General features: G+C 42.6%; 1 protein-coding gene across 1 annotated transcript in view; it reads left to right on the top strand.

Moving 5' to 3' along the window:
- The window catches only part of PDZD2 (PDZ domain containing 2), a gene marked incomplete at its 5' end in the record, with an annotated part of 247607 nt that overhangs the window by 177639 nt on the left and 44306 nt on the right, over positions 1-25662 (top strand). The window contains 4 exons of the mRNA XM_082623156.1: positions 13236-13347; positions 20381-20526; positions 24012-24131; positions 24945-25059. Of these exons, the coding sequence (XP_082479282.1) occupies positions 13236-13347; positions 20381-20526; positions 24012-24131; positions 24945-25059 (493 nt within the window). The remainder of the gene's footprint in view (positions 1-13235; positions 13348-20380; positions 20527-24011; positions 24132-24944; positions 25060-25662) is intronic.

Below are 25662 nucleotides of genomic sequence, written 5' to 3'. Positions count from 1 at the left end.
GCTCAGTAGATGGGGTAATGTTTGACTATTCCATAGGATTTCCACAGGAACACCCACAGGAGTGGGTGACACCCTGGAGTGGAAAAATAACACGTACAGTGGTCCACAAATAGGAAATTTTAAGGCTTGTTCAAGAATCAACAAATAGTCAATTAAGTGCACGTGTCCAGCCCGTGCTTTTAGTTCCACACTAAAAAACTATGACTTATTTTACAAGCTATATACTCGCTGATGATTATAAAGTTGAGTTACAGGGTCAGAGTTTTTGTTTTAAGGTTCCTCAAGCAGTAAGGTAGAGGAAGAGCTGGGCTGAAGAAAGGCAGATGGAGGTGGAGGTGTTTGCTATAGCTCCACGGAGAAGTCAGCAGAGCCTGGACTGAAGGAGAGGGGCCCAGAGGGTGGAAAGGCAGGAAACAGTCTGACGCATCAATGGAGAAAGGGAGCAGGGCCAGCCGGCTGCCTGGAGAGCCGGGTTCTGCAAGCAGGGCTCCTTGGTTACCACCAAGGAGTAAGTTTCCTTCTCCCCCAACCCCCCTTTTTTTTTCTGAAGGCAGGACTGATCCTCGGCAGTATTTTGAGTGGGGTTTTGTTTACCTTTGAACCCTCCAGCCTCTTGTCATCTGCTCTTCCTTACTTGTTGGACCCTCTCTCCCCAGGTTTCCTGGAGCCCAGTATCCTCATGCTGTTCTAAACCCCCCACTGAGGCACCCATTCTCTCCCCTCTCCCCTAAGAGGTCGCATCCTCCCCAGAAACCTCTCCTTTCTTCTTCTCCAAGCCATTTTCTCCCCTTGTCCCACCACCGCCGCCACCACCACCACCACCAAAGACCAAAAAACACGCAAAGCCCTTCCCATCTCTTCTAAGCCGTATGTTTGTTAACAAAGCAATGTGATTAAAGCAGGTCAAATGGTGGCCAATAACCCTATGACACTTAGCAAAGTATGTGCATTTTTTTTCATTAATTTATTTATTTTTGGCTGCATTGGGTCTTCGCTGCTGCACACGGGCTTTCCCTAGTTGCGGCGAGCGGGGGCTACTCTTCGTTGCAGTGTGCGGGCTTCTCATTGCGGTGGCTTCTCTTGTTGTGGAGCACGGGCTCTAGGTGCACGAGCTTCAGTAGTTGTGGCACGCGGGCTCAGTAGTTGTGGCTCGCGGGCTCTAGAGCACAGGCTCAGTAGTTGTGGTGCACGGGCTTAGTGGCTCCGTGGCATGTGGGATCTTCCCGGACCAGGGATCGAACACGTGTCCCCTGCACTGGCAGGCGGATTCTTAACCACTGCGCCACCAGAGAAGCCTTCAAATGAGTTTCTTATCAGGATCATTTTTAAATGAAATGTAAAGATGAAATCACAAAAGCCTGGATGACACAGATGTTTTTAGAGGAAATACTGTGGTAGAGCAGTAAGCCTTGTCTCCGGTAGTAGCTTCCTTAAAATGTCTCTACTTGTCAGTACTTTCCCTTCAACTCATAAAGTTATGTTTCTTAAAATTCTTCAGCTTGTTCCCAGTGATTTTGGATAGGGATGGAGGTGGGGCGATGGATAGAGCTTGGGTATGAGTTATTCCTGTAGATGAGAGGTCGGCAGTTGTAAAAGCCAGATCATAAATATTTCAGGCTTTGCTGGCCAAACAGTCCCCGTTGCAACCATTCACCTCTGCCTTTGTAGTGCAAAAGCAGTCATAGGCAATAAGCAAACTGATGGGCATGATTGTGTCCAGTAAAACTTTACAACGACAGGTATGGGGCCAGATCTGGCCCCCAGGCAGCAGTTTTCCGACCCCTGCTGTGGGAGATCATGTGTGAGCCTCGGACCACCTCCCCTATTACTACTTCCCCTGTGGGCTCCATAGAACACATCTCAGCTTTCCAGTCCGATTCTTCAAGAGGTACAAGCCCTTAGAAACATATACCAGCAAATCAGCGTGAACTCAGTGCCACTCTTGGAAAATAAAGAACTCAGAGTACAGCTTGTGTTGAGCTGGAAAAGGCAGCAGATGGTCTTAGGGTACTGCCTGGAACTTAGCAGCAGACCAAAACTTCACCACAGTGTCCTCAACATAACCAGTTACTGTTTATCTAAAATCTGCCTAAATGGCATGTCCAGTCAAAACAGTCTTTTTCTGTTACAATAAGCCATAGTATCATGTAAAACTTCCTTAAAATGTTTGCATAGAAAAAAGGTGCTGGAAAAATGTGACCTGTTTACCATTATTGCTGAATTGGATTTGGCTCAGCGGCTGTATTAAGGCACCTCACATAGTTCATCTCTTATTTTCTTTCCTGCCAATCTTCCTGTTTACTTCTTAGGTCTTTTGCATGCCTTTCTTTTTTTTTTTTTTTTTTGATAGCGCTCCCACGTCTACATTTTGTGTGTCTTGCGGTTTTCCTACATATGTACACACAACTTGCATTTTATCATTCTAGAATTTAGGACTAAGCATATCACAGACCTGCTGCTCCCAGAGATGTGTCCAAGGCAAGCAGACAGCCGGCTCCTGCTGAGAAATGACCCAAGGGTCTGCCTTCACTAGCCAGCCCACAACCCCAAAGAAGAACTCCAACCCCAGTCTTCTCACTAGGTCACGGGAACATGGCGAGAGTGAGAACTCCCTGCTTTGTAGAGAATGTCTAGACTTGCCTTGCCCAATTTGAAACTGATACCAAGGAGGGACATATGCAGATTCTCCTTCTTGCATCTGCATCTCCTGCTATGTTTGATGAACTGAGAGTCCCTTGAGGATACCATCCTCTCCTTGGGAGGGTGACACATACAAACGCACCACAGGAGGGGCAGATGTGGGCCAGTGACTGATTACATTTCTGTACCCTTAAAGGTGATTTCTTTGCCTCCCCTTTCTGAAAGACCAAGGGATCTACTTAATTTGTATGCATAAAAATCATCCAAGTCATCACTGACAAAGTGTGTTAAGCCAGTTCACATTGTTTGGGGATGATAAATGGGAGAAGACGGGAAATGGTCTCAGACAGACCAAGGACAGTATTATTTCATTTGCGAAGCCACAGCCTGAGCACCTCAGTTGCCATCAGCTGCTGCTTCTCCCCCAGATGCATCTGACGCTCTGCGTGGACCAGAACGTGCTGCGGGGGGGGGGGGGGGGCGGTGGGAGGGGAGTTTTACTTTTCAGCTTTACTGTTTTCTTCTTCAGTCCTGACTTAGTCTCTTTGTTGGAACGCAGTGAGTCTAGCATAGCAGGAGATTTGTGTTTTAATTTCTGCAGTCAACTCACAGGCTTCTTGCTACATTAGGCTGATTTATTGTTGTTCCCGTTCCCTTTTTCTGAATGGTTATTCATTCCCAGCGCTGGCCTCTGATGGCCATCTGGTTCTCCTTTGGTCACTCGAACATTTGCCCCAGAGATTTGGAAAATGAGCTTCCTCTGGAAGCCTAAAAATAAGCTTAGTGTGACTGAAGCATGAGAGAGAAATCACCACCCTCCCCTGTCCTGTTGGAATGAGCCAACATGGCTTCCTAGGGATTTGGAGCTTGGATGTCTTCTGTCACATCTGCAGACTTTTTTTTTTTTCAAGTGTTGGGAACCGTAAAAACATGGCATGAGCTGGGTGCAACCAGTCCTCCTGCAGTTTTCCTTGGGATCGGATGTTCTTGCTCAATGGAAATAGTTGGAAATAAAAGCCATACTTTGCATGGTTTGTTTGTAAGGCTTCAAGGGTTAGCTGAGAAAGATGATGCTTAGGAGTTAAGCATTATGTTAGTCACAGTGTGTTCAAGGAGATCTCATAAATGCTTTGGACAGCAGTTATAGGATATTTCTAAGTACTAGAGTTTTAGTTTGGACACTGGGGGGGGGGGGCTGTCTCATGAGTAATGATGGTTTGCTCCCCACCTCCAGAGGACTAAAATTTGCCAGAAGCTAAAACTCACCCCCTATGCTGTTTCTCATCCAAAATTATTTCTAGCCACATTGTCCAGTGCAGCTTTTCAGAGGCTCTGCAATGAGATAAAATGTCAACATAGTAATGATATTCAAACAATTAAAATACCAACAAATTCAAATCCCTTTGCAAGTCATAATCCAAAGATGTTCAAATCTAAAACAATTACATCCAAACTTAAATTTCCTTGACCTTTTGAGTTAAAAACCAAAGTACTTAATGGCCTCCTTTGATCATTCCGATTTCTTCTTTTGTTCCGTCTTAGAAAAATGACGTACTTGATGCTGGGTGCTGGGTGGAGATGGTTCCTGTTCGCCATCTGCAGACTGGGCTGTCTTCTACTGTAACAAATATGGCTGTTTCAGCTCCAAGAAAGTTGAATTTGTTCAACAGCATGTCTCTTGTGTGCTTTACTTTTTAGTGAAATGTAAATGAACAAAGAATAAATGGAGCCATAATGGTCTTAGGTCGTTGGCCCCACACCCTTGACATGTTAAAAAAAGGAACCAATTCCTAACCCCTGGACAGTTGTCCCAGGCAAAATTTTGTTCCCGGGATCTTATTTAATTTTGCCAAAGACCCCTTCAAGAGCTGAAAAAAGTCTGAGGTTCTTACACTACAGTTTCATGGATGCTGGTAGAAGGCATGAGATTCCTGGGTCAGAGACAAATGATTTTATTACTCATGGCACAGCAAGTAACTTTTGGCTTTCTCTAATCCCAGTTTAGGATTCAGTCTCAGTTTAGAGCCTCCTGTTTGCATAATTCCCACTCCCCCCGCCTATGGAAGTGAAGCAGAGGGCCTCAGATAGATGCATACACAGTGGCTTTGCTTCACAGCTGGGAACCCTGAACTTAGGCAACCTGAATCTTTTATGATGGGCTAGAAGCAAACTTGATGGCCCTTTGCTCCAGAAAGAGACATGATTATACTGGACAGTTAACAAACCAGGCCCTCCTTCTGAGACACTATCTCTAACCTTCAAGGCTGTTCATCCAACATCCTTGAAAAGATAGATAATCCAGAGTAGAAACAGCCTATGCCCCTGTTCACAAGCCACACAGAAATGGGAGAGACCCATGGAGAATGGTCTCCCAAGGCTATTAACACAGACTCAGTAATAGCAAGTAAAAGAGGGTTGATGGTAAAAAATATTCTTGGCTTTTCTTAAAAAGATACCAGTCAGTCTATAGCAGTTGTTTGGAGTCTATGACCATGAATTTAAACCCAGTGGCAAGAATCTACCTCCCAGTCTGGGTGGAGGAAAATCAACCTGGTCCTGCTTAAAGTGCTTTTCATTTCTATTCAAAAGCTTCTTGATTTGCATTTATACTTTGAGATGAAAGCGAAGGCCTCCCTGATGTACTGCGTTGGGTGTGGACTGTACCTCTGCCAGAGGTTCCAGTTCTCAAGAGCAGACATTTTCAGTCCTGGGCCTCCTTTTCCATCTCCACTGCCTCTTGGCATAGACGTGCTTAGCCTGGAGGAAGCTGCATCTCTCCTCCCCAGTTTACTCATCTGGAAAAACACCCTCTGCAGGTTCATGAACCAAACCTGCTGTCGAGGATTCTGAAGCTTCTGTCCTAATGAGCTGGTAAAGGCTAATACCTCTGCCACCTGCTCCATGAGATTTGTTTTTCCTCAGGTTTTGAATATTCCAGGGGTCGAGTAGCACTGCTTTCTGCTATGTTTAGGGGGGCAGGCAGTAATTGGATCTGCCTCTAGTGGTTCACATCTGCCTCCTTTGGGAAAGACTCACTTACGTTTCTGTTTAACCTTTCTTCTTTCTCTGAAAGACTCCTTTCTTCTTTCATGGCCCTGCTTGCTGAATCAGTGTGCCATTTTTACTTCTCCTTTGCTTTCTGACTCAGATTTTTTTTCTAAAATACTCTTCTAGATTCTTTTGTATTAAAAAAAAAAAAGAACAAAAAGAAAAGAAATAGATTCTGTTGCATGGGGCCCATCATTGTGAAAGAGATAGAATCAGTGAGGCTTCTGTTTACTAATGTATCTATTGTTCTAGTGCATCTTGACCACCACCACCTCTGAGTTGGCTAATTCCACCCAGGAAGTATTCTCCCATCAGACCAACATCAAGTTCTGGCTTACTACCATCCTGCCTGGCTCGCCTTTGGGATGCCTATTTGCTTCTTTATAGTCCTAATTTCATTTATTTCCCAGGCCACTGCTTTTGGGGAAAAAAAAAAATCTTTGTCCCTTTAAAATTTACCCAGAAATTGTTTTACTCTTCCTGGTCTTCCTCACCCCTCACCTTTGAATCTGTCCAGACGTTCAGACCCCTCTTGGTACAGCCGTACCAAGTCCTCTTGCTCAAACTCTTCATCTGCAGTTTATAAATCACATCTCTCATTGTTTTCTGGGCCTGGATCCCCATGGGGGAGTCATTGCATTGTGTTCTCTGTGGTTTTGCCTCCCTTCCTCAGTTGGATTTCCTTAGGTCCTGGTCACCCCCTCTAAACTAGGAATAACCAGTGTCTCCCACTTTTGTGACGCCCATTTTCAGAGTAGTAGTCAGGAGGTGGCACATCTCTTTTCCTTATACACCGAGCTGCCCTTGACCTCACAGTCTCCTCTCCCCTTACGTCTGTCCAGTCTGTCATCTAAGATCTCATCTTTCCTTCTAAGGACTTAGCTCTCTTCCTTCAGCTAACATCGTGTTCTCTTTATTTTTTTCTCTTCCATTGCTCTTATTCTGATGGTAAGACCAGAGTGTGTTCTCAAATCCTCCTTGGTGTCCTGGGCAAACCTGATTTTTAAAAACGAAGTGCTCCAGGCACATGCCTTTAAAATTGCCTTCTCAGCTGTTCGGTTTGCAGTAATTTTAGGGAGTTTTCTTCTCCTCTTGAATCCAGGAAGGTGGCATATTCTCTTTTGGTGCCCATTTGTTTTGCTTTATTCATTAATTAAATCTGCTACCTTTCTGTAGGTATGAAGTTGAAATGGATATCTCTGCAGCCGAGTGGTATAATCATAGTCAATGTAATCATCAAAGCTAGAGGCATCCTGAGATCTAGTGGGGAGAAAGCTTGAGGTCTGTTTTTTTTTCTATTTCCACTAAACCTTCACTATACCCCTATGATACACATTAGGTGCACCACTCATACCCTCAAGCACATTCTTATTTAATCCCCATGATAACCCTATAAGATAATTACAAGGGAATTTTAACCCTTTAAAAATAAATAGTATCATTAAAAAAATGATACTATTTTAAAAAAATACTACTTTAAAAAATCAAAGAACTGCCTCTGACATCAATGCCCTGTTAATATATTATGGGTACAACACATGTGACAACCTGTGCTACATGTAAACTTCATTATACTTTTTTTTTAGCATTTTTATTGGAGTATAATTGCTTTACAATGGTGTGTTAGTTTCTGCCTTATAACAAAGTGAATCAGCTATACATACACATATATCCCCATATCCCCTCCCTCTTGCGTCTCCCTCCCACCCTCCCTATCCCACCCCTCTAGGTGGTCACAAAGCACCGAGCTGATCTCCCTGTGCTATGTGGCTGCTTCCCACTAGCTATCTATTTTACATTTGATAGTGTATATATGTCCATGCCACTCTCCCACTTTGTCACAGCTTACGAACCCCCCTCCTCGTATCCTCAAGTCCATTCTCTACATCTGCGTCTTTATTCCTGGCCTGCCCCTAGGTTCTTCAGAACCTTTTTTTTTTTTTTTAGATTCCATATATATGTGTTTTTGTTTTTCTCTTTCTGACTTACTTCACTCTGTATGACAGACTCCAGGTCCATCCACCTTACTACAAATAATTCAATTTCGTTTCTTTTTATGGCTGAGTAATATTCCATTGTATATATGTGCCATATCTTCTTTATCCATTCATCTTTCAATGAACACTTAGGTTGGTTCCATGTCCTGGTTATTGTAAATAGAGCTGCAGTGAACATTGTAGTACGTGACTCTTTTTGAATTATGGTTTTCTCAGGGTATATGCCCAGTAGTGGGATTGCTGGGTCGTAGGGTAGTTCTATTTTTACTTTTTTAAGGAACTTCCATACTGTTCTCCATAGTGGCTGTATCAATTTACATTCCCACCAACAGTGCAAGAGGGTTCCCTTTTCTCCACACCCTCTCCAGCATTTATTGTTTGTAGATTTTTTGATGATGGCCATTCTGACTGATGTGAGTTGATACCTCATTGCAGTTTTGATTTGTATTTCTCTAAGGATTAGTGATGTTGAGCATCCTTTCATGTGTTTGTTGGCAATCTGTATATCTTCTTTGGAGAAATGTCTATTTAAGTTTTCTGCCCATTTTTGGATTGGGTTGTTTGTTTTTTTGATATTGAGCTGCATGAGCTGCTTGTAAATTTTGGAGATTAATCCTTTGTCAGTTGCTTCATTTGCAAATATTTTCTCCCATTCTGAGGGTTGTCTTTTCATCTTGTTTATGGTTTCCTTTGCTGTGCAAAAGCTTTGAAGTTTCATTAGGTCCCAGTTGTTTATTTTTGTTTTCATTTCCATTTCTCTAGGAGGTGGGTCAAAAAGGATCTTGCTGTGATTTATGTCATAGAGTGTTCTGCCTGTGTTTTCCTCTAAGAGTTTTATAGTGTCTGGTCTTACATTTAGGTCTTTAATCCATTTTGAGTTTATTTTTGTGTATGGTGTTTGGGAGTGTTCTAATTTCATTCTTTTACATGTAGCTGTCCAGTTTTCCCAGCACCACTTATTGAAGAGGCTGTCTTTTCTCCATTGTATATTCTTGCCTCCTTTATCAAAGATAAGGTGACCGTATGTGCATGGGTTGATCTCTGGGCTTTCCATCCTGTTCCATTGATCTAGATTTCTGTTTTTGTGCCATTATACTTTATATACACTTCCTGTGCTTCTAGTTCATATGGAGAGTGGGACAGAGGTTTCTACAATTGCTAATTAAAATACCTTTATTCTGAATAGAGAGTAGCCTGATGATAACAACTCTCCCGTATTCTTTGGCTGATGGGCTACTTTAGTGTAACTGGGAGCATCCATTCTCCATCTCTGGAGTAAGGCTGGGAGAGCAGGGAGGAGTGGGGAGATTCCAGCTCAGTCCTGCGGCTCCTTTAGAGGCTGGTTCTGTTTGGAGCAGGGCAGTGGTGAATTACAGAGGCCCATACTCTATTCCACTTGCATAACCTGGGCTTTTATGAATTCTCTAAAGTTTGTCTAGGTCATTCCTGACTCCTTGGACTCTCCCTCAAAATCAGATCCACTCTTACCTGTGTCATCACTTCCAACTCTTTGGGCCGTTTCTTACACCACTGCTTCAGCCTTACCTTCATTCCCACTTCCAGAGTTCCTCTGTCTCCTGGGCCTTTGTGGGAGGTCTGTGTGCAAACTGAGTTGCTTTGGGGCTTTCTCCAACTCCCGTTTAGGATTCAGCTTTCCCAAGGGAGATCTATGACCTCACATTTGCTTACTGGTTTCCAGAATTTTGTTGCTCTTGTCATCTATTCTCTTTGTGGGATTATGTCTTTTGTTTATTCCCCATCATTTTAGGTATTATGTCTTTCGATGTTCTCCATCATTTTAGGGTGGTTACAAGAGGGAAATCTGCCATCTTTAATCAAAAGACTATATCATTTAATTCTTAATTCAAGCCCTATTTTTCAAACGACAACATTAGAACTCAAAGAGGTTGACAAACGTGCCTAAATTGCTACTAAATGGTGCAACCAGGATTTATGCCCAGGATTCTCAACCACACTCCCCTACCACCTTGCTATATAAAAACAGAAGCTAGAGATTCTTCTTCACTGAGAGAGAATCTCATAGGTTATAGGTGTGGAAAACTGTACAAATAGAGAGGCTCTAAACCTGGAAATTGGCAAATTATATTAGATTCCATTAATATAATGGCATTGTTATATGACACGTGAATTGGAAATTGCTGATGAATAATAGATTATATCAACTGTTTCTCTGAACCAAAGGCCTTCTAGGAGAACTTTTAGCACATTTCATTTTAGAACAACTAAAATGACATCATTTCCAGAACAGTTTGATTTGTTCTGCATGTCTGAAAAAAAAAAATGTACAGCAAAGGGTCTTTCTTACAGTGTGGACATTTTCAGACAATAGTCATAAAACTGAAAAGAGGTTCATTGTAATCAAACTGCACTTCATATGTTGCTACTTCCTGAAATAATCTGGAACTAATGTAGCTAAGCAACCTACTTCCTGTTCATTGAGTTATAAGCCACCTAAAACCATGACAGACTGGTTTTTTGTTACAAGAGGAAATGGTTCCGTTTAAATTCAGAACCTTTTGATAACGTGGTCAGGAGGTTCTGAAATAAGATTTCACTTCTGCCTCAAGCTCATCAGTGCGCCCTTTGCCAAGCTTTGAGATATCTCTGGGTCCATTCTGATTGATTTTAGCTTTTAGCTACAGGCTTTCAGTAGTTATGTAACATACACCATCTTGAGCGTAAAATTTATTTGGTATAATCTTTTGGTATTTTATAGATCATAGAAACCAAATCATGTCATTCTTTGGTGCATTTCAGGATTTAAAAAAAGAAAATATTGTTTCTTAAGGCTGTGGTTCTTTCTTCTAAACCACCTCCCCAGATTCAAAAAATCAAAGAGTTTACAGCATTCATGTGTGCGTCATAAAGATTTCAGATTCAACATAGAGCATGTAAAGCTCTTGTAAAACTCTACACCACTCATTTTGTATGCTCTTCACATATAATCTATCCTAGATCCTGGGTATGTGTTGTAAACAAAAGGGTGTTACTTTAGGGTCTCAGTTTATTTCCTCATCTGTCAAGTGGAGATAATATTATTTACCTTGAGACATATTTGCTGTGCAAATTAAATGAAAAAAATCGAGGTGAACGAACTGTACAGTACAGTATTGATCATCCAAAGTGTTAACTTAATTGAAAAGCATCTCAGGTTGGAGGTGGGAAATAGCCTGGTAATACCTGAAGCTGGAAATCCAGAGACTGAATGTGAAGTCACAGCCTCTCCTGTAGGAGTTGGGAAGCCTCGGACAGGCCACTTTCCTTCTGTGAGTGCTTCTGTCATCTCCAAAATGTCTCTGACTGTGTGCAAACCTGGGGCTGTGCTGGAAAACTGGAGCACAGAGTGGAAGGAGGAAACCTCACAGGTCCCGGAACAGTGGGCTGGGGTTGCTTTCCTCCCTTGGCACAAGAGCTTCTCAGTCAGCCTTTCTGATGGTCTGAGACTTGACCGCTATGTAGTAAACCACCCATGTAATGGGCATCAGAGGCGGTAATGACTAGCAAACCGAGGAATACCTTTCTCTGGGAGCCTGGGTCAGGCGTTGTAACCGGGAAGAACCAGGAATTATACTCCGTCTCCATCAATTGCTGTTTACAGTCTGGAGACAGATTCTTTCCATAAAGTTTTTAAGCCAAGCAAAGGAGAGGCCCTGAGGCTTCTCTCTGGATTATTCCTATTTGCATGTCTCCTTCTGTGCCCCCGATCCCTGGCGTGTCTCCAAGAGGCTTCTTTTGTACTGTGTATGAATTAATGCCCCAATTTGGTGTTGGGAAAGATGTCCCTCTAGAGAATCTCTAAAATCACCCTCAGGATTCCATTCTTGCCTTTACTTCATAATTTAAACCTGGAGACCTGCCAATCCCGGACGTTGTAATAGGAATTCACCAAATTTATCTTTGTTTTATATATCAAGATTAATTTGTTTTCCCAATGCCTCTTCCTCAATTTGCCTATATCTCCTCATTTCTCAGAATTTTTCTTTTCTTCTTTCTCATCCCAAAAGATACTTGAACTTGAGAGGGATGGGGGAAGCTTCCAGATCTTTTATATTACATATAAGAGTTAGCTATAAACAATTACCTCTTAAAAAGGGGGCTTACCTGGGAGATTACTCTTACTGCTTACTTTATACGTTTTCATAAACTGAATTTGATATACAAGGTATAATTTTTATTATCTGTTAAAATTCAGGGTTTTTTTTCTTTACATTATAATTACAAGACTCTCCAATGACTGCTAAGTGGTAAAGGATATCATCTATGTCTTTTTAAAGGACATACGTGTTCCTTAGTGTGAATCTTACCTATTTTAATTAATATGACTTTTTTTCTCCAGAACCTCAAAGGAGAATAAAATTTCAAATGAGAAGGCTCATTTGTTTGATGTATCTCCTAAGTTTTATACATGTAAATTTACCCCCCAGATATTTTTATAACCACATAAGTCTCCTTCTCCTCTCTAGTAAGCATAGCTCTTCTTAGCATGTTGGGCTTTTCTCAGATGTAGGACCAAGGGGCCTTGGGGTCATGCTTTTTGCATAACCTCTTGGTGTCTGATAATGTAGACATACAACTTACAGACATGTGGGGTGACTTCATAGATGCCTCTTTGTGTCGTGGGTGGTGTTTGATTCTGGAAGGTATTTAATCAGTACTCAGGAGTGTTAAAAAACAAAATTCAACCGAGTAAATTGGAAGATCTAATTGGCTTTATTCAGCAATTCATGTCTCAGGCAGCATCCCATCTAGGAAAGAGAAAGGCACTCTGAAGAGTTGTACAAAATGGAAGGTTTTATAGGCGGACAGAGGGTGGGACTGAAGTTACAAGGCTGGATTCTTTCAGACAAGATTACCGTCCCTCAAAGAAAAATGGGGTTTCAGGCAGATTGCCTCACTGACCAGGAGATTCCTGGCTGACTGGTTTAAATTCTACTCCTGGGAGAGGCTGGAACTGCAGTTCCTTTAGGTATGAAGTCTGGGTGGGGCTTAGCACAAGCAACTCCATTTTGGGGCTGTTGTTTCTTTTTAATGGGAGTGTAACACATGGAATATCTGGTTGACCCAGGGTGTAGTTATTTGGCTGCCACCAAATCAAGGCTTTACTGTATTTTAAGAATTTTAGAATTGAATTTAAAATTTCTGGTTTAATAATTGTTGTAGTTTGTACTGTAGGGGAAAGCACTGGCCCACCAGTCAGGGGACCTGCAGTCTACCTGTGGCTTTGTGACCACCTGGGTGACCTTGATCAACACATTTTCTCAAGAAACAAAATGGCCCCATGGGCCCTTTCCAGTTTGAAACCTCCCTGATTCTATTCTGTGCGGTGAAATGCATGCCGGGGAGGAACTTGTCAGTGTGAGGCTGTGTGGTTCCAGGTTACCTGAAGGGCTGTGCTTTGATCCCATGAACTTTTTTCTCATGTGACGCCTGTATTGCTGCTGCTTGAGACTGAGATAATGTCTCAGAGGAGATGGCAGAAGTGGCCGCAGGCTAGCCTCTCCCATCAGCTCTGTGCTTTCTGCATTTCAGATGCCTAGGACAGAGGACCCCCAAGATGCATGCGGTCCAGAGGAATCCAAGGGGCCCTTGGAAAGTCCGAAACAAGGAAGCAGTAAAATGAAGCTCAAGAGTCGTCTTTCAGGTATGTGGACTCTTTGCCTGATACACCTGCCTGAAATGGAGCTTCCAGCCTCAGGAGTTCAGGAAGATAAAGTCATTTGCAGGATGAGCTCTTTTTTTCCTTAAAACCTCCAAATTCTTTTTCCTTTTGATGGTGCATGCCCCAGGCATAACAGCCACCTTCAGCCTGGCTGCCCACGTCAGTATTTTTATTTGAGTCATAACGAAATGAATATCAACATCTCTGTTTGCTTCTGCTTAAACATAAATTTCCTGTAGTGTTTGGTTCATTTACTTCAACAGGACTTAAGGTGACCCTTTCACTGTGGAATACTCCTGACGGCCTGTCTTTCCAACAAACATACCTCTTCCTCAAACCCCTGGTCCGTGGGAACCTGGGGCAAAGAGCTATTTATTTAGTAACAAATCTGCATCTCAACTAAATGGGGTAGGGGAGGGGGGAAGTAGGATGGAGGTGTAGTTTTTTAACAGATAGATGTGACATTTCCTGGGCACATCATAGCAGCTGGCCTAGGCCCTGAGAGAGAAAGTCAGAGGCTGTGTGGGGGGACTTTTGTGGGTCTGAGGCACTTTAGCCTTGATAGGCTCTTTCTATAGAAAGAGAGGGAAAAAACCCGCAAATTATATTTTATGGCTGCACTGGTATAAAGATACAAGCTGGATTCATTATCATCTATTAATTACTATTATGTTCATTTTTTTTCTCCTGAATTTAAAAGAAATCAAAACATTTTTGTGGGCCCCTAGAAGTGGCATGGGCCCTCAGCAATGTGTCTGCTGGTCTCATGGAGAAATCACCCCTGGCTACCCAGCTGTGAAAGACATCTGGTCTAGCAGGAAAAGCAACCGTTTGGAAGCTTGGTGGAATCAAGTTTACCCCTCAGCTCTTTTTTTTTTTTTTTTTTTTTAATGCGGGCCTCTCACTGTTGTGGCCTCTCCCGTTGCGGAGCACAGGCTCCAGACGCGCAAGCTCAGCGGCCATGGCTCACGGGCCCAGCCACTCTGCAGCATGTGGGAATCTTCCCAGACCGGGACACGAACCCTTGTCCTTTGTATTAGGAGGCAGACTCTCAACCACTGCGCCACCAGGGAAGCCCTACTTCTCAGCTCTTGAGTTACCTTATGACCTCGGGCTGGTTACTTAACCTCCCTGAACCTCCACTCCCTCACCTGAAAAAGGAGATTATCATCCTGACTTTGAAAGGTTGAAAGAGACAAAAAACACACATAAAAGCACGTACGTAGTACCAAGCATGGTGTATCGCCATCCCCCACTATGTCAGTTTCATCTTCCTGCCACCTCTGGCTGCCAACCAAGAGCATCTCCAACCCACATTGCCTGCCCCCTACTGTTCTCAGGTAAGGTGGCAGGTTTAGGACCATCAAATACATCCATTAAAAAACAACAACAACAACAACAACAACAGGGCTTCCCTGGTGGCGCAGTGTTTGAGAGTTCGCCTGCCAATGCAGGGGACATGGGTTCGTGCCCCGGTCTGGGAGGATCCCACATGCCGCGGAGCGGCTGGGCCCGTGAGCCATGGCCACTGAGCCTGCACATCCAGAGCCTGTGCTCCGCAACGGGAGAGGCCACAACAGTGAGAGGCCCGCATACCACAAAAACAAACAAACAAAACAACTCAGTAACAAAATGAATTGCTTTGTATTTGTAATCAGAATAATTAGGTAGTGTCTATCTGACTGAGTGTTAGGATATGGGTTTGTGACAAAAAGCAGTGTGGTGACCAGAGGCTGATAAGACTAGAGAGAAAGGTCATGTTGATGGTCCTCACATGGAGAGAACGACCAGCTTCTCTTCAGCCCCGAGGAACAACTGAGAGAAATACATCTAAATCCTATGTGTGTTTGCGGTGCGGAAGGAGGTCCTTAGGTCAGCTGTCTGATCAGCACCTTATAAACAGTTCCCAGGGGAGGGTCATAGAGCTCTGGGGAAATACAGGGACCTTTGAAACCAGTGCAGTCACATTCCTCATTTTATGGATGTGACCAGAGAAGTTAAGGGGATCCCAAAGGTCACTCATTCAGTCTGCCTTCCCGACAGAGTTCTTCCTACCCACCCCTTGGCTTCCTGAGGAACTTGGAGAGAATCCCATTCCCCAGTCTGGGGCTTTACAGATACAGATGTGGGGAGGGGATCCTAGCTGACGACCTTCCAGATCTATGATTCTCCATGTTCGTACTATTAATTTAGAATGTGCAGGACATTCGGCTGAGTAGTAAATCCAGAACTGGCTACTGTTTGCCACAAATGGATGCCACCCTCTCTTCCTGTGTTTTTCCTAGACATCCAAGGCCATAACAAGGACATATAGTAGAAGAAGCACATGCACAAAGTCAGGAAGAACTGTGTGCAATTCCCAGCCCTGCCATTACTGGCTGTGTGACCTGGGACAGGTGACTTAAGTTCTTTGGGTCTCAGATTTTTCACCTGTAAGATGAGGGTTATAATTGCAAATCAATGTGGATGCCTTCTAAATGCTGGGCCTTGTTGAGAGATCCAGTTGAGCGAATGTATATGGTACCGCCACTCCAAACTGCGGCAGCAGTGGGCCCTCACCGCATGGGAGCTGCCACTGTTATGACTGTCATCGTTCATATCACATTCATCATTGTCATTTTCATTATCATCGTTCTCGCTCCCTCTCAAGAGGGGAAGATGCTTGAATGGGTTCAGTTAGGAAGATTCTCAAGAACTTGCAGGTCATGATAAGGCACGAACAAGAGGTATGAAGACTGAAGTCTCTCTGACTTGTGATACCGGGGGAGACATCCAGAGGATGCAAGATAAAGGATGGCCGGTACATTGGCGGGTCTTGGTAGAACACAGGAGGAGGAAACCCGGGGTCTAGACTTGGGGCAAAATGCGTGAGAAATACTTAGGGACGATGGGGAAAAGAATTGGTTAGAGAAGTTTTTGGCAACTGTTTTTCTGCCTCAGCTATCTGAAAGATCCAATAATCCAACAGAAACAACGATTCAGTCCAGCAGAGAGATTTGGGGGAAGGAGATTCTTGGCATGGGAGGTGATGGTGTGGGCAAAATTGGGTAAAACTTCAAGTGATAGTTATACGTTTCCCAGTTTGGGAAAGGATGTGGGTAGAGGCCAAATCCTTTGAGGATCAGCAGGCTAGAGCAATGAATTCATGTAGCAGGATAGTGGGAGCTCAGACTGGAAAAGTAGTTTGGAGGCACGTTAAAGAGGCTTAAGGAATTGGTTCTCCATTCAGTGCTTTGAAATATGTTCAGTCTAAAGACATTTGAATGCAGGAGATTTTAATGTGATCACCTCCTAATTTCTGTGTCCTGTAAACCTGGATATTTATTTCATATTTTCTTAAGCGAGTCACTCTGGTATTCACATATCAGTATATTATCTACAGACACTACCGTATGTGGTTTCTCTTCTATCAATGGCAAGTGCTTCCCTGTCAGCTCAAAAGGAATTTTCTTCTAATAAATCTTTTTCAGATGAGTAAGCATGCCAAGATAGATTAATCTGGTCATGAATTATTAAGTCATGAATTATTAAGGAGGTTCTGTAAAGAGTTTCCAGCCATTTCCACTAAGATTTTGGCCAGTCTGGCTCCAAAATGACTAAAGCTGTTTCATGGAACATTTTTCCTGATATTCTAACCAGAGTTTTCTTTACTTCATACCTCCTTTTTTGCCAGCAAGGTCCCTTTTAACTTTTGTATTTTTGATTTATCCATGTTAATGCCTTAGGTTTGTGAAAATGAAAATTTTTCTTTTGATTGCAAAGGAATTTCAGGTGTTTGAAAACCTGAAATTTGTATCACAAAGTTAATATGTAACTTTTGAAAAACCAGGCTTTTAGTGATGTCCATTATAATATAACTGTATCAGCCCTGTTCTAACTTTTCATCACTATTAAAAACTCATCAATATATTATATATTTTTAAAAGAGTACAGAATCATCTTGTTTTATTCCATGAAAAACTTTCTGAGAAATTTTTAGATAAATTGAAATTTTAAGTCATCAAATGAAATATTACATAGTCTAGGAGAATTTGATATTTCAAAGAATCTATGTGTATATATAGTTATATACACAAACACACATATATACATGGCTCTCCACATATATATAGTATATAATAAACATCATAATATGATTATAGCTACATTCAATGTAATTGATCCATCATTTAAAATTAAAGTCCCTTAAACCCTCATACACTGTTGGTGGGAATGTAAACTGGTGTAGCCACAATGGAAAACAGTATGGTGGTTTCTCAAAAAACTAAAAATAGAACTACCATATGACCAACCAATTCCACTTCTGGGTATATATATTTTTAAAAACCTAATACACTAATCCAAAAAGATACACGCACCCGTGTTCACAACAGCATTATTTACAATTGCAAGATATGGAAGCAACCTGAATGTTCATCAGCAGATGAATGGATAAGGAAGATGTGTGTATATATACAATGGAATATTACTCAGCCATAAAAAATAACTAAATAATGGCATTTGCAGCAACATGGATGAACTTGGAGGGTATTATGCTAAGTGAAACAAGTCAGACAGAGAAAGAGAAATACTGTATGATAACACTTATATGTAGAGGCTAAAAAATATGACCAACTAGTGCATATAACAAAAAAAGAAGCAGACTCACAGATATAGAGAACAAACTAGTGGTTACCATTGGGGAGAGGGAAGTGGAGAAGGGGCCATAGGGGTAGGGGATTAAGAGGTACAAACTATTAGGTATAAAATAAGCTACAAGGATATATTGTACAACACAGGAAATATAGCCAATATTTTATAATAACTATGAATGGAATGTAACCTTTAAAAACTGTGATTCACTATATTGTACATGTGTAATTTATATTATACATCAACTATACTTCAATAAAAAATAAATTAAAATTTTTAAAAAGATTAAAGTCCCTTAAACTATCTTATTTTAAAATAGTGTATAATATAAACTAAGTATGATAAAGATGTCTTTAAAAATCATTACTATTTCTTAAACAAGACACAAGTACTAACCATAAAGGGAAAATATATGTTGTTCTACATTAAAATTATGAACTTCTGTTCATCAAAAAATACCATTGGGGGCTTCCCTGGTGGCACAGTGGTTGAGAATCTGCCTGCTAATGCAGGGGACACGGGTTCGAGCCCTGGTCTGGGAAGATCCCACATGCCGTGGAGCAACTAGGCCCGTGAGCCACAACTACGGTGCCTGCACGTCTGGAGCCTGTGCTCCGCAACAAGAGAGGCCGCGATAGTGAGAGGCCCACACACCGCGATGAAGAGTGACCCCCACTTGCCACAACTAGAGAAAGCCCTCGCACAGAAACGAAGACCCAACACAGCAAAAAAAAAATTAATTAATTAATTAATTGATTAACTCCTACTCCCAACATCTAAAAAAAAAAAAACAACAATACCATTGAGAGAGTGAAAAGGCAAGTCACAGACATGGAGAAGATATTTGCAATACATAGATTCCACAAAGGATTCATATCTAAAATATATTAACAATAAAAAAAATAAAACTCCTGTAAATCAACAGAGAAATATCCAATAAAAGAATGAGCAGAGAAAAAAAATAATAAAATTTTCTAGTAGTCCAATTAAAAAAGTGAAAAAGAAAGGAATGAGCAAAAGACTTGAACAGCCTCTTTACAACCTTAAAAAAGAAAAACAGCCAATGAATACTTAAAAAGAAGCTCAATCTCACTAGTCCTCAGTGAAATGTAAATTATGAACCACAGGGAAATACCATTATATATCCAGCAGAGTGGCTAAAAGTAGAAAGACTGACACTGCTAAGTGTGACAGGGAAGCGGAATAACAGGCACTCACACACCCTGGTGATCCTGCGTGGTGAAGGGGAACACATTCCTGTAACCCAGCCACGCCTCTCCTAGGTACATCCAACAGATAACGTCACAGAATGTCCAGTAACGGTGTATTCTAGATCGGGGTCAGCAAGCTTCTGCCCACAGCTGTATTTGTATGGCCCACAGATAGAAATGCTTTCTACATTTTTAGTGCCTTGTAAAAAAAATTTTAAAGAATGTGTGACTGAGACCATTTGTGACTCATAAAGCCTAAAACATTTACTATCTGGCCTTTACGGAAGAAGTTTGCTGACCCTTATTCTAGATCTGAAACTGGAAACAAATCAAATGTCCATCAGCAATAGAATGGATAAATAAATTGTGCTGTGTTTATACGATGAAATAGTATGCAGAAAGGAGATGAAGAAACCATTGGAATGCAGCAACATGATGGAATTTCACAAATCCTAAGAACGAGGAACCAGATACCAAAACAAACATATTGTATGTGTTCATTTATATCAAGTTTGAAAATAGGCAGAAGTGATCTGTGGTGTTAGAAGCTGGGATAATGGTTACCCTTGGGTGAGGGGGTTAGTGGCACAAAAGGGGATTTGGGGATCTGGTAATATTCTATGTCTTAGCCTGGATGTTGGTTATTGGCATATTCATTTTGTGAAGTTTCATGGAACTGTATGTACACTTAATGATTTCTGCCCATTTCTGTAAGTTGTTATACTTTAACTAAAAGTTTGTTTCAATAGTCATTGCTATACATGGAAAAAGGCATCCCCCAATCATGGAACTATACCAACCACAAAGTGATATCCCTCCAGCACTAAGAAGTCATCTGCTGATAGCATTCTCACTATTGTTTATTGCCTTATCAACCACAGCTACATCTTACGTGGATGAAACATATACATTGCCCTTTTTGAAGCTGTTCACTTCAAAATCGAGCACTTTCTTCAGAGTCTGGCATTATGGCCTCAGCACGCACCAAGCTTATGCAGAGCTTGATGGTTGAGCGCAGTGAGCTGGGTGCTTTGAAAGTATTGAAGTATTGGACACCAGGCCGTCTGAGCAACCATGAATGTGGGTGGAAGTTAACAAGTTCATACCTATGCATGCTCTTAAGATTCTCTTCATTCTGTATCAAGTCATGTTTTCTCCTCTGTTTTTTCAAGGGGGCGTGCACCGTCTAGAGTCTGTTGAAGAATATAATGAGCTGATGCTGAGAAACGGGGACCCCCGGGCCAGGATGTTGGAGGTCTCCCGAGATGGCCGGAAGCACTCTCTCCCCCAGCTCCTGGACTCGACGGGCGCAGCACAGGTAACACAGCACCGTGGAGCCCCTGGCGTTCTTATCCAGTCACAGTTACTTGGTTAGGGATGGGAGAGCATGCTTCCAGCCCTAGGTCTCCAGGGTTTCTTTTATTCTCTCCGAGACAAGCAGGAGCTTCCGTGCTCTGAAGACCTGTCCATCTATGAGGGACTAGAGATTTAGTATAGTCAGTGAGATCTATCCGGGGAGGCTAGAAGGAAGTAGTCAGCCTAATATTTGAAAATAGAAGAGAAGAAAAAAAACCTTGCTCCTCTTTCTACTGTGTGTTTTGGAAACAAGAGCTGCTTTCAATGCCAGGAGACAATGGCGTGTCACGGTCTGTGGTGAGAACCACCATCTCTTGTTTAGTGGGTGTGTCATGTGTCAGCATCGCCTGCTGGGTGGGTGGGTGCGGGGACGTGTGAGGGACGGAGGCGGTTGGGTGTGCCTACGCTGTGCCTGGGATCCTACCTGGTATACAGTCATGGCTCAAACAGACAAGGTCAGAAGAGGCTGCCGAGAGGGGTGAGGAAGGTGGGAATGTTAATATTCCAGGGCCCATCCCCACCAGAGCTCGGGGCTCCACAACCCTGCTCAGGGTCTCCTCCTCAATTCCATCATCCTCAACCCAGTAGAAACTGGGTAGACGTCTCATAACCAAGTTGGAGGCAGGCTCAGTCTCTGGGGAACTTGTGGAGTGTCTTTGAGTCCTGGCACCATCAGCCAGAGCGCTCAAGAGGAGTCATTGGCATCTTGTCCCCAGGCCTGCAGTGAAGTAGAGATGGAGGGAGGAGGGTGTGGCAGTGGTGACACCTGTAAGTGCGTGGAGACTCAGATAGTTCTAAAAGTTCTACAAGACCTGGCTCAGGGCATCTGGGTTGGGCCCTTGCTTTTTGTGTCTCACCTTTTTACAGGTAGGACAACTGAATCTCAAAGAGGTTGAGTATTTGGCTCCAAGCAATGCACCAGAATCCCTGTGCAGGGAGTTTTGCTTGACCAATAAAATTAAAAAGTGCCCGTGTTGCAGAGGCAGCTGCTGATTAGGCTGTCTTGTGTTGAATCCCCCCAGTGGCAACTTGAATTGGGGCACCAAGCAAAAGCAGAGCAAAAAACTTGCATAGGGCCTGGTTAGAACTCCTCCAGACCCGCGCCTGGAGACAAGTCTGTGGCCTGTGCAGAGTGACCCAATTGGATCAACAGAGGCAGGGGGAGATCAAGAAGTCATAGGAGAGCCGCGTTTCAGACGATTTGAGTTAGTGAGGAAGATGAGAGCGGATCTGCTGCCATCATGGCCAAGGATGTCCAGCATTGAGGTGCTGATTTCCTAACTGACCCGCTGAGGAAACCTGACCGTATTTATAGCCCAGGAATACCTATTTCTTCTAACCAGGCTTCTAGGAACCAGGAAGTACAGGCTAGTGAAGATTTTAAAGAAGAAGCTTTTTTTTTTCCTCTTCAAGTTGTTCTTTCCCTTGTGTTCTCTTCTTATTTTCTGCCTTTTTTTTTCTCCCAGGATTCACCTTCCTTTCTTCCTTCCTTCCTTCCTTCCTTCCCCCCTCCCTCCTTTCTTTTCTTTCTTTTTCTTTCTCTCTTTTTCTTTCTTTCTTTCTCTCTCTCTCTCTTTCTTTCTCTCTTTCTCTCTTTCTTTCTTTCTTTCTTCTCTCCCTCCACTAAAAAGTATTGTCTAGAATAGAGCTATCCAGTAAAGCTTTCTGCAGTGATGGAAATGTTTTATCTCTGTACTGCCCAATATGGTAGCCACGTGTGTCTTTTAAGCACATGAAAAGTGGTTAGTGAGACTGAGGAGTGCATTTTTAATTTTAATTCATCTTAATTTAAATATAGATAGCCACAGGTGGCTAGTGGCTGCCATATTGGACAACAGAGGTCTAAAAATGTAGTGGGACCCCTGAAACTCTTCAAGAGAAGAGTGAAGCATGCTGGCCTCTGGTTCCCAAAGGGGAGATGGAATGAGGTGCTGCTGGAGGTTGGTGATCAGAGAAAGAGTTCCCTATGAGTCTGCACATGAACCTCTGTATTTGAGAGCTATGTCTGGCTATTCCCATGACAGTTTCGGTAAAAGGGTGGTAACCTGGCCAAGCCAATGTCATTTTTTTAATGAATCAGAGTCTGGGAGGCCAACATGGCTGACAGATAATTTTGTAAAACAGCAAAATACAATTGTTCTAAGTTGCCAAGAATACGAAAATATCATTAGCAGATATCTCATTTCTAACTTTGAATGTAGAATATGCTAATTAAGGATAAACTATTTTCTAGTGTCTCTTTTCTCATATTAAACATGAAATGATTTTTTAGCATTTTTTGTTTATGCTAGAATATCTGTGTCATTTAAGCAATTTATTATTCTAAGAAGAATAGCGGGGCTTCCCTGGTGGCGCAGTGGTTAAGAATCCACCTGCCAGTACAGGGGACACTGGTTCAAGCCCTGGTCCGGGAAGATCCCACGTACCACAGAGCAACTAAACCCGTGCACCACAACTACTGAGCCTGCACTCTAGAGCCCACGAGCCACAACTACTGAACCCACATGCCACAACTACTGAAGCCTGTGTGCCTAGAGCCCATGCTCCTCAACAAGAGAAGCCACCGCAATGAGAAGCCTGTGCACCTCAACGAAGAGTATTAGCCCCTGCTCGCCACAACTAGAGAAAGCCTGCACGCAGCAATGAAGACCCAACGCAGCCAAAAATAAATAAATAAATAAATAAAAGAATAGCAAGGAGCTAGATTGTTGCAATGCTTTAGCAAGGAATTCGTTCAGTCTCTTGTTATAAATAGTGCACCCTGCTTACACACATGGATATGGTGGGTGATGGACAGGAAAAAGAGATCGAGATTTTGAGCTGCTGTGTGCCAGGAAGGGAAAGTGTGGCTTGTGGGAAAGTATTTTATTTTCCAAATGTGAGGGATTAGAACTGAAGCTGCTGCAGTCTCTCAGCGGGATCTTTTATACTAAATAACAGTTGTCTGGGTTTGCGGTTTGGGTTTTATAAGAAATGAGGGCTTGCTGAGTTTTGAGTGAGTGAATTAAGCTTAAGATGGTGAGATACTTTCTAACCATGATTGTGAACTTGGGGTGGCGCGAGGGTGACTTCCAAGGGAGAACCCGACCAGAGGATGGTCATTCTGTATCTCCGAGGCCTCTCGGTTTCTGGTTCCTAACTCCAATCCAGAAAGCGAGAAGTAGGATCTGTGGAGTAGGGTCAAGGAAAGAGCAGCCCCAGGTGGTTGCCAAGCAGTTTTTTATGTGGGGGGAAGAAAGCATGACAGCCAGTCACAGTTGGGGCTGTTCCTTCAGTGTTCTTTATAATAAACTTTATTTAAGCCACTGGACCAGATATGGACCAGAGGGCAATGGCTGTCTAACACAAAAGACAACTGCAAGGTTTTCCAAATCTGAGTATATTTTTATGCCAGAGACCACAGCAGGATGAGTGAGACTACCTCTGACCTCATGTGCCGACTTCTAGGAATACCACATTGTGAAGAAGTCCACTCGCTCGCTGAGCACTACTCAGGTGGAATCTCCTTGGAGACTCATTCGGCCTTCGGTCATCTCTATCATTGGCCTGTACAAAGAAAAGGGCAAGGTGAGCTCCTTTCTGTACATTGTTTTGCTCTCCAGGTAAATGTTAGCACATATGTTTTAAATGGTTACTTTTTAGTGTTGTTTTTACATGAAATAAAAAGTAAAAGGTATAAAGGAGAATAGATTAAGTGGTCTTTGGGTGGATTTGATTGGATTCCCCAACATCCTTTCCTGTGGGCCTCCAAGTGACATCATACCATATTTGCCCTTATGATTTCTGGAGTCAGCACCTGGCAGCTAGGGCACAGTCAAGGATGGGGTAAATGCCCCAATTTTTACCACTATTGAAAGAAAGTCAGACCCTGCAGCTTCAGAGAATCATCCCAGTTATCCTTTTGAATGAATTTCATGACATTGCCATTATTATAAGAGGAATAGTATAAATAATTTGATATTATACAAATATCAAAATATCCATTTTGATATTATAGAAAAACAAAAGAAAACAACAAATATGGCACCTGCACAGTGTGAAATGACTCTCATGAGCTATTAGTTGATCCATGTGAAATTGACATCTTTGGAGATCAAAGATGGTCAAATCTAGGCAATTTCATATGTTTACCTAAAACTTTCACCCTTTCATGTAATGCATAGCTAGCGCAATGCAAATGGATCTGAGGAGGGAAATGGTGAAGGGAACGCAAATTTGACTTTACAGCTAGTTAGCTTAACTCTGAGCCTGTTTGGGAAGGACACCTCAGTTAAATACTACAATGAGAAGGGTGCCCTCAGTGAAATACTGCAGTGGGAAAGGATGCCCTTAGTTAAATACCACACTGACAACCTGGACCCCCACCTCCTTTGCGTGTAGGGCCTCGGCTTTAGCATTGCTGGAGGTCGAGACTGCATTCGAGGACAGATGGGGATTTTTGTCAAGACCATTTTCCCAAATGGATCAGCTGCAGAGGATGGAAGACTTAAAGAAGGTAGGAGAAGGCCTCTTGGTGGTCCCCAGGGCCAGTGAGCTTTGATTCCAGGAGAATCTGCCTCCTTGCAGGATGTGAAGCAAATGGCACAGCAGCTCAGTCTGTGGGCTTGGTAGTCAGGTAGACCTGGGCTGAATCCAGCACTTACTACATCATGACCTTGGACAATTGATAGAACCTGAGCTTCACTTTCCTCTGTTGTAAACTTGGGATATTAATACGTACCTTGAGGAGTTGTTGTCAGGATTAAATGAGACATTATGTGAGAAGTGGCTTGATATTTTTATTTGGGTCTTTAAATGTCTGTCTCGTCCCCTGGGTCTTTGATTGTGTTCCTTGCCTTGAAAATTCCTGAGAGTTTGCAGTGCATTCTTGCTTCGGGGCTGGAGTACAGAAACATCTTTTACATGCTCCATATCACCTACCATTTTGCACACATGTAAACATGCTAGACAAGCACTTTTTTGCTCCCAGCTTTATTGAGATATAATTGATAACTGCGTGTACTGAAGGTGTACAACACAATTTGACACACATATCTTGCAAAATGATTGCCAGACAAGGTTAGTGAACACCTCCATCACCTCATATAATGACCTTTTG

The sequence above is a fragment of the Mesoplodon mirus genome (genome assembly GCF_964341445.2).
Source record: "Mesoplodon mirus genome assembly, chromosome: 5".
Taxonomy (NCBI): Eukaryota; Metazoa; Chordata; class Mammalia; order Artiodactyla; family Ziphiidae; genus Mesoplodon; species Mesoplodon mirus.
The sequence above is the reverse complement of the archived record's forward strand: the minus strand, read 5'-3'. Positions and strand labels throughout refer to the sequence as shown.